At 38.6% G+C, this 9,836-nt stretch overlaps 1 protein-coding gene across 1 annotated transcript; it reads right to left on the reverse strand.

Moving 5' to 3' along the window:
- Positions 1 to 243: 243 nt before the first annotated feature.
- nrsn1l (neurensin 1-like) lies at positions 244 to 5,195 on the reverse strand. The gene is made up of 3 exons (XM_026942374.3): positions 4,922 to 5,195; positions 3,152 to 3,344; positions 244 to 2,155 (listed from the first exon to the last, which is right to left on the reverse strand). The coding sequence occupies exons 2-3, from the start codon at positions 3,326 to 3,328 to the stop codon at positions 1,760 to 1,762; spliced, it is 573 nt and encodes a 190-aa protein (XP_026798175.1). The 5' UTR covers positions 3,329 to 3,344; positions 4,922 to 5,195; the 3' UTR covers positions 244 to 1,759.
- Positions 5,196 to 9,836: the final 4,641 nt, after the last annotated feature.

Genomic DNA, 9,836 nt, shown 5'->3' on the forward strand with positions numbered 1-9,836 from the left:
GTGGACTGTGAATGGCGGATGAGAGAGAATGACTCACTGTGGGGGAGGAGGGAGAGAAGCAGAGATGGTGGAATGACTCATTGTTGTGTTTCCTGAGTCTGTTTACAGCTTCTGAGATATCTGACCTGATGATAGCCATCCAACAGGAGCAGAAATGGTTTAAAGCCACAGCCGGCTTCACTGGTACTCATGAATTATGGTATAAGATATAAGAGGTGGAGAATGGGCCTGTACACAGCACAGTTTGAGCATGCTGATAATTTATTTACCATGTTTGGGAAGGAGCCTTCAAATCAAGCCTTTCCATCAATCAACAAAATATATAACGAAATGAAAGGCAATCAAAAATCATAGAAAACAATACACATGAAATACAAGTTAATATAATGATATGTGAATTAAATGATAGAGATGTTGACAAGAATGCACAGTGTGTGTTTCTGTGAGCTGAGCCACACTGCTGCTTTCACAGTTCGAGTTAAGGTGTTAAAATACACAGAAACTAAAGATAAACTACTGATCATAACTGCCTTGCTTTAAAATCAAAACTAGAAAATAAATCAGCTTGAGACTGCACAGATTATTACACAAGAAACAATTGCACTTTTCTCTCTTGAATATATCGACCCCATTTTTTCTGTAGCTTGGAAAGACCTGGATACACAAAGTCAGTCCTACATAGTGAGTCTCCTGACAATATATCATACATTAAATTGTGGCCTTACAGTTATAGAACTCTACCTTTAAAATATACTCAGCTGCCAACTCACTCAAATAAACATAAAGCACTGCAAAGACAAACTACAATAATATGCTTCTGATAAAAATTTCATTGGAAAGTTCTTGTTTTCTGCCACAGTAGATCTATTTGTTTTTCAGATAGAAACAGCAGCAGCAGAAATGTTCCATTCTTTATTATACCACAGCGCTGTAGAATTCTCGAATCCAAAAGTGCTGATTAATTTTCTATAACAGCTCTGACAATAATGTTTACTATAATTCAAATCAAAGGTTTATATTAATGCACTCATTCTAAAACCTTTTCTGTAGTATAGTAATTCCTCCATAGAGACTTGCATACCAGACAGACTGCACAAGGCTAATAATAAATGGATTACAAATGTTATTTAAAAAAAGAAAAACATATGATCATTGATATGGTGAAGCAAGTATTTATTCTGCAGGTATTTATTTAACATTTACAGAATGAGTCTCTAAGCGCTTTGTAATATTCAGTAAGTTTTCCACTATAGGAAAGTCTTCAGTTCAGAGGAGGTTGTGATTCTGGTTTCTCTGTAACATGACAAGCTGCGTCTTTTTTTCTTATTACCTCTTATTAAGAGAGGGGAAAATGAGAGGCTGGTGAGGGAATGTCTATTTATAGCTGCTAAATGTAAGTGATAAGAAGAACTAACTTGTCTAATGAACATTCCACAACATTGAATTATTGACAACTTCCTGTGGTATAAGAGGAATAAAACACCTCAAGATGTGCTGGTATAGGTATTACACCATGCCATCATGGATTATAATGAATGAATACCTTTAATATCATTGTACAAGTACAATAAGATTCAGTGTCAACAAGCCCCATCATGTTTCATTCCTTACTTAAAATATTGTAACTCTAATTTACCAGAATTCATTAATCAAAAGTCCCATGTCATTTTACATTACAAACTCAACACCAAATAACTGCATCAGAGAAAACTGGCCTAGTGTATCCAGGTCTTCAGTGAGATAGGATTATTTAGGTTACTTATGGTTGGACGTTCTCCACTTTAGAGAGAGCAACAGGCACACCTGCAGCTGGACTGGGAGATTTAGTGAGAACATTTGTTGGGCTCCTTCCATCTGCTCCACCTCCCCTCCCGATGATGCCCTTCTTTTCTTTCCCAGGAGGCTGTGGACTGGTTGTGGGTCTGGAGAAAGCAGACAGCAGCAGGCCAGCGGTCATCATCAGGCCCCCCAGGGTCAGCATCCCAGTGCCAGCCTGCACACACATGCTCAGGGCCTGGTTGTATTGCATGGCATGCCGGTCCACGAAGAGCAATTCCCCCTCACCGAATGCCTCGATTCGAGTTGGAATGGCAAAGCCCACGGCCAACACCACCAACCCCACAGCTAACAAGACCGTTCCGAATGCAAGAGAAATCTGAGAAACACAGCAGACCCGTCATGACGAGGCACCAACTCTGCATTCCCGTACTGTTTTTAACACATCCTCACACATATCACATATATTTACGTGTCTAACACAAAAAGGAAAGTGTATAGCTGGTTCTGTTTCAATGGGAACAAAGTCACCTTGGTTAAAAGATTACTGAAGTAAGATTTCTTTGGTGATTTGTACAGTTGATTTCCTTTGGACTATGTACAGAGTTACACCCCCTAGCTAAATGTCTAGCTTGCTAACTAGCCAGCAAAAGAAGGTAATCAAAAGCCAATCTGTTATGGGGTAGCTGACAACATAACACTGTCAGTGATACAATTGTTAAATATCATGACTTTTATTGCCACTTCTTACGTATTTGGCATTACTTTCATCTTGAAAAAGAAACTGAATATGATTGCTAAACCAGCTAAACTAGAACTAGATCAGAACCTACTAGTACTGGGATAGTTTCATATTGCACATAATTATATATTGGCCGAGGGGTGTGTAGGGCTGAAAAGATACATTTTAGAAAGATACATGGAATTGCTTTTTGATTGCACTAGAATGCACTAGAATTTGACAGGAACTGGACTGAGACCACCTCACTCAGATATTTTGGTCCACATCCATGTTCTTACCTGTACAAACTAACCACCCCAAAACAGAAAAACACCAGGGATCGATTCAAATGGACTAAATGCTGCATATTTGAAAACATCCTTTTAAGTTTGGTGGGTAAGTTCTGGTGCTGAGGCTGACAGTAATATTGACCCAGTCCTTCAGGCTCACCTAACAAACGTTACTTAAACCAATTATCAGAACCGATGGAAAAGGAGATTCCTCCAGGGGAGCTGGGGAATGGAAGTCTGTGAGGGTGCATTAAAAACAGTATCAAGACACTGTTTCTGACACAAAATCTTGTTTTCATAAATCAATCAATAAATAAAAATTTCCCAAACTCTCTGAGACACCACACAGGTAAAATGTCCCTACCTTGCAGAGGCCTGAACTCCACCACTGGTATGAACGCTGGTCCTGATTGTCCTCCTGGTCCCATACAGAGGATGTACACTCCTCGTAGAAATAGTGCAGGTAGGAGCGCACCCCAAAACTATAGCCTGGCATGCTCTTGGCACGCTCCGGCCCATGCACCTCTGAGTAAGAGGCCATATCTTAGACCTAGGACCTAAATAAATAAATAAATAAACAAACAAACAGCTTTTTAATGATAAGGTTGTACTTGGCATAGGAAAATATGAATTGAAATGCTGTATGGAATGTTTGGATGAAATGGAAAATCAGAGTATGGAAAACATAATGGAAATAAATTTCTAAATTTCTATTGGAAGTTAATTATGAGAAGTGAGTGTATGCTATAGTCTCTCCATAAGCGTGTGTTTGGATATGATGCTTTTAAAAATTTCGTCAGGTTTTCTTCAGATTATTCAATATAACTTTTAGTTGAAAATGTACAAGATTTTACATTTTCTTCTCATGACTTTTTACCTGAAACGTAAATTATTTGAGTGGAAATATACCGACACAACCTCACCTTTATTATAGAATCTCATTATGATAAACTACCACTTAACCTAAAGTCATCAGTGATAGTTTGGATATTCAGTGGTTGATCAGTCACCAAATAACATAAAGCATAAAGTTTCTTCATCTTTCTATTATGAATATTCTGTTCTAAGCTCAAGAGTTCAAGCTGTAGTCATGATAGTGACTCTTAGTTTTCAGAGGCTTTAATAATTTAGTCTTTCTAATAATAATGATTATTAAATTCATGTTATCAAAAGAAACACTGGATGTTCTCTCTCTCTCTCTCTCTCAATCACTTTGCTCTGTGTAAATGTCAGTGTGAACGGTGCATGCATGTTGTAGTTACTGTCCAGAAGGTAACTCGTCGCCCACTGATGAGTCACACACACACACACACACACACACACACACTTCTTGTGTGCTTGGAGCAGACAAAAGTATTAGGATCATTGCTATACGCTATACAACATGGCAATTACTACAACCACACAATATATCGTATATCATTTCTAAATGATGGAACATAATTTGTTGTGTGCTGCATCATCTATCATTAAACTCTTTCTTATGATGCTTTTTGGAAACCAGGCTCAGGATCTCTGGATCCATCAGAACCACAACATCCAACAAACAACTAGTTTTGGTCAAAAATAATGCAACTCATACACTATATATGCATATAAAATGTTCTGATATATTATAATGTGTATTGCAGTATACAGTATAATGTAACCTAAAATATTCAGTAGCAGAACTCAATCCTTCTCAATCTTTCCTCATATCATATGTTTAAAAAGAAAGCAGCAAAAGGAGACTTAAATGCCACTTCTGTTGCTTATAATTCAAAAATACCGATTCTTTAACATGGATCAACAGGTTCAGTGCTGAAGATGACTCGGTAGGAGGCAACACTGCTAAACATAACATCTCAATAATTTGAATCCTGTGTAGCAAAACACGTCGTAAAAAGCTGTATTTTATACATATGTCACGTAAACTCGTCTAAACATAAACCAATACCCGATTAAAACACACACACACACACACACACACACACGCTGTTATTCCTCTCGCCCTTTCCCTTCACTGCTGTTACACTTCTTTGGCCAGCAGCCATTAGTGCGCGCGCGGCGACGGTTAGAATTTAAATCATTTTAAACGTAACGGTCTCTGCGTGCTAATCTGTGTGAGGTAAAAGAGAGAAAAACAAAGCGGTACCCAGTTTGAAGGCTGTGCTGATCCTCAACACGGCTTCATCCGCGTCCCATGGTCGCTCCTCCTCACCACAAGTAAATAAATAAATAAAAATTAATTAATTAATTAATAACGTAAACCTCGCACTCTACTGTAATAATAGGTATGCCAAAACAGTACGAAGCCTTAATCACGTTCTCCCAGGCGACGTCCCAATCCTCATATTATCGGACTTAGTGGCAAAATGGCCATCTGTGGTAACTATGGTGACCTGTAAAGTACTATTTATATTCAGCTGTAGTATGGCAGAATGTGATTTTGCCCAATTCTATGAATGTACGACAATGTTTTGCTAATAAACAACTAATAATAGTAATATTATTAACTAATATTATTTTGTTGTTGTTTAAAAAAAAGAAAAAAATACAAAAATTCCACAACCTGATATGGCGTTCAAGGGCTCACACAAAATATAACTGAGTATAATCCATAATCCATAGGCTTTGGATTTTGTAGCTGTTGTAGGAGTCTAGGAGACAAACCAATGCATATCAAATGTGTGTATCAACAAGCTGAATAATCAATAAATTATTTATAATCTTCTGATTGTTACTGATTCAGATGGTTACTTTGCTGAAAAATCCAGCTTGGTCTGACCAGCTACCAAAACAAGCTGAGCTCTCAAACTGGTAGATCATCTCTGTCATCTGATAAGTGCTGGAAGAAAGACATTTCTGAAGTACTACTACTAATTTTACATTTTAGACAAGTTTAAGAAAGTAAGTAAGTAAGTAAGAAAAAAAAAAAAAAGTAATAAGGAATCTGGAAAATAACTGTTGGCGAAGAAGGTCTACCAGTTTGAAAAGCCTGGCCTGTGTTTTGGCATCTGGTAGCTGGTTAGATCAAGCTGGATTTTTCAGCAGGGTAGATGATTAATCATTAAAAAAAATGTTCATCTTTTTTAGCAGGTTCTAGTCAATACATTCACGGCATGTTTCAACCTTGGTGCTGTAACAGGTTATAAGTGTCTCTTTTATGCTTTCTAATCCATTTTAAAATGACCTCAGGGCAGAGAGTTGGCACACTGTCACTGTCTTTTGCTTCTCTTTGGAGCTTAATAATTCCACACTGGAGATACTGACAGAGAAACCTGCTTCCAGACACAGATCAGATACAGATCCATTTTACCTATGGCAAATCCACATAACTGTCACAGTCATTTCATGCATTTGGCCCGACATTGGGTAGGACTCTGATAATATACATTCCCCTGCAGCAGAGTCATTTTACTCATTCAGCCCAATGCCAAATTCAGATCTTCTGGTAGACTTGCAACCCACTGGAATGTACTTGACGGTAAGGTGGGACTTTAGGTCTACATGTATTTTACAAGATAGGTACATTTAATACAACTTATGTTATGGTGATGGCTTTTTGATAAAAGTTAATCACCAAATTTTTTGCTACTGAATATAACGAACTAGAACTTACTTAGCATGCTAAAACTACCTACGAAATGGCACTGTCTAGTTATCCTTTACTAATGAACACATCTTCACATTAATAAATATGAATAGTTTTCCTATACTAATCTCTGGCTCTGTTGAGACCTTGTGTGCATGTAGACGTATGACACAAAGTCACAAAGTCATGTTTGATGTAGAATTTGCAATAAATACTGCTGTCATACAGGCATCTTTCCCTTTCTTCTTCTTGCCTCAACATGTCAGACCACATCTACACAATATAGAGGTATTTGCTTAGCAGTTTTTGACTATGGTAGCAGCTAGAGATAACCTGTCCTCCAAAGCTAATGTTAGCTCGTTATCATCTCTTCTGTAATGGTAAGTGTATATATTTTTTAGACATTATGAGTGCTCTTCTTTCTCAGAACTCCACAGAGTACTTGTCATCTGCCGCCACTTGTCCTATGCCCACTAGTGTCACACACATTCATTACTGAGCCTGCTAAGTTAACTGGATTCTGCTAACTAGCAATTCTGGAGCTTTCCCCCCTCCATTCACCCTTCATTCTTTCTGCCAGGTCAGGTTTTCCTGTGACATACTCTGCTTGGTGTATTCTACACCCAATGCCATATAACCTACCAGCGGGTCTGTGAATAAATGCTGCTATTATTGACTGGTTTTCCCTTGCTGTTCAATGCGCTGGTCACTGCTGAGGCCTTTGTTCACCCCTCATTATCCCTGGTGGGTCAGGTTCTCCCTGAGTACTATCTTCTTAGAGTATTCCACATCTTCTGCCATCTCCCAGGATAGCTGCTCTAGTGGGATACTTCCATACTTGGACTTGGACTTCTGCCATCTGCCAGGATAGCTGCTCTAGTGAGGATACTGCCATACTTGGACTGGCTTCTATGTGCCTCCACCAAGGAACAGGCCATTTGGGACAGATTCACCCTCCTCACCACTCTGTGGTACTTGGCCTTATTTGTGAACTCCTTAACACAGAAGCAGGCCACATAATTCATTGGCATTAAGCTAGAATCTCTGAGAATGGTAGCCATCTGGTCACTCCAAGGTGTGTCAGACATTAACAATTGGGCTAGGCAATATGATGATATAATATCGATAAATTGTCACAATTTATAAATGATTAAAAAATTAAGTCAGAGGTAATAAATAGCAAATCCAACTACAAATCCAAACTCAAGCTAAACAGCACTAAACTGTAAAAAAGATATAAACCTCACCAAGAGCTATAGTCCTACCTTTACATCTGCATGATGGCCCAACATAAAATGGAAATATACAGATCCTATAAAAAGTGATTCCTTGTTCTTTTATTTTGCGGTGTCAGTGATTCTTCCATCCAATTGATACAGAGTGTGTCAGCATTTTTGCAGACATTCTATATTCAGTTCAATTCAATAGGGACAATCTATAAAGTCTCCCCTATCAAGAGGTCTGTTTGTATGTTTTGGCCAGTGAGGCTAAATTCTATATATCTGTATATATTTACTATTGATCTACTATCTATTACAATATTCCCAACATGATTGTGGATGCACCAAAAGTAGTGCGCATCAATGATATTGATGAATTGCTTGTTTTTAACACACTCCTTGCCTTTACCATTTCTGCTTAGGGGAATAACCATGACCATCTTAAGGGCCATTCCAATACTTTCTCAGTTCAAGGAAGGCCAAGGAATGGATTCAGCATGACTACAGGCATTAGAAGCTTAACTTTTGCATCATGAGCTGATGCAATTTTTTTTTCAAAACAGTAAGTTTTGGAAGGCAGATCTGTTCATTGATAGGAACCGGAGCAAAAAATAATTTCTATTTTTAAGAATATAACTGAAAAACTAACCCTACAAATTAAAAACCCTGCTTCATCAACAAAAATTAGAGACTTTCTGCAAGCTCATTAGCAAGTTAGTTTTTTATTGTCTAGCAAATGTAAAAGGATGAGATGATCCAATAAGGACCTAGATTCCCTAGAGAGTCTGGTACACTATATAACCAACAATTTGTGGACACCTGACTATAACATTTATATGTGCTTTTAGAAAATCCCATTCCAGATTTATTCCCCCTTTGCTGTTATAATAAGCTCCACTCTTCTGGGAAGGCTTTCCATTAGATCGTGGAGTGTGGCTGTGGGGATTTGTGATCATTCAGCTACAAGAGCATTAGTGAGGTCAGGCGCCGATGTTGGTGAGGAGGCCTGGGGTGCAGTCAGTGTTTCAGTTCATCCCAAAGGTGTTCAGTGGGGTTGAGGTCAGGGCTCTGTGCAGGGCACTCGAGTTCTTCCACTCCAACCTTGGCAAACCATGTCTTCATGGAGCTGGCTTTGTGCACAGGGGCATTGTCATGCTGGAACAGGTTTGGGCCCCTTAGTTCCAGTGAAGGGAAATTGTAATGCTATAGCATACAAACACATTCTATACAATTGTGTGCGTCCAACTTTGTGGCAGTTTGGGGAGGAACTACATACAGCAAGGGTGTGATGGTCAGGTGTCCACAAACTTTTGGCCATATAGTAGGCCAAGAACCACAGGATGAGGCAATTTGAATGACATAGCAGATGACCAATCACAGACATTTTCCTTCAGCTATTGGCAAACACATAAGACTCACCACTAAATACTTCAGACTCATTAATACCTTTTTAAAAGCAGGATTCCGTGAACTTTTTTAAGTCCAGTTGCTGTATCTTACTCCAAAACACTAATTGTGGGACAGTATTAGTGCATATACACAGAAATGCACATTGCAATTCACACTTTTGTACAAAGTGTACAAAAGATATCAGACAATCCATATCCCATGGGTGCAGAGTCTGAGGCTGAGAGTAATGAGGACCTGCTTGCTACAAAGAGAAAACCTTCCTGTTGAAAAGTGTACTCACCACTGCTCCCTTTCTCAGTTCTTCTACATGTGGCCACTTGTGTGATGTTGGCAATACTTACTTCCAAGTCATGAAGTGGAGTCAATGAGAGTGTATTGGAAATGTAATGAAACAAGGCTCATGACTTTTTGAACTGTTCTTGGTTTTCCCACAACAGCAGCTGTCTAAGTTCTGGTTGAAGAGCGAGAAAAAGGCACAGGCAATGATGGCATTTATGCTTCACTGACTTGCTGACATAATGAGCACATTATGCACATATACTCTGGGGCCAAGGCTCGCCCCCATAGTTTTAATATTCACATTCCGAGACCAAAGAAAAAGGCAAGGCGAGAGATTTCATAACTACTTTTTTCCACCCATTTTTCACTGCTTAAGTGAGAATCTTTCTTATAAAAAGAGGAAAATTTCAGGCCTAGTCACAATTAGTCACACATGAAAAAATGATTGGTCTGGTCTATAAATAAGAATTCTGAGACAGATGAGCAGGAGCAAAGAGCAAAAATTATGTATGTAATGACCTTCACTGACCAGACCAATAAGTGTAAGCATAAAGACAGCATAAATG

This window comes from Pangasianodon hypophthalmus, chromosome 29, assembly GCF_027358585.1.
Source record: "Pangasianodon hypophthalmus isolate fPanHyp1 chromosome 29, fPanHyp1.pri, whole genome shotgun sequence".
Classification (NCBI taxonomy): Eukaryota; Metazoa; Chordata; class Actinopteri; order Siluriformes; family Pangasiidae; genus Pangasianodon; species Pangasianodon hypophthalmus.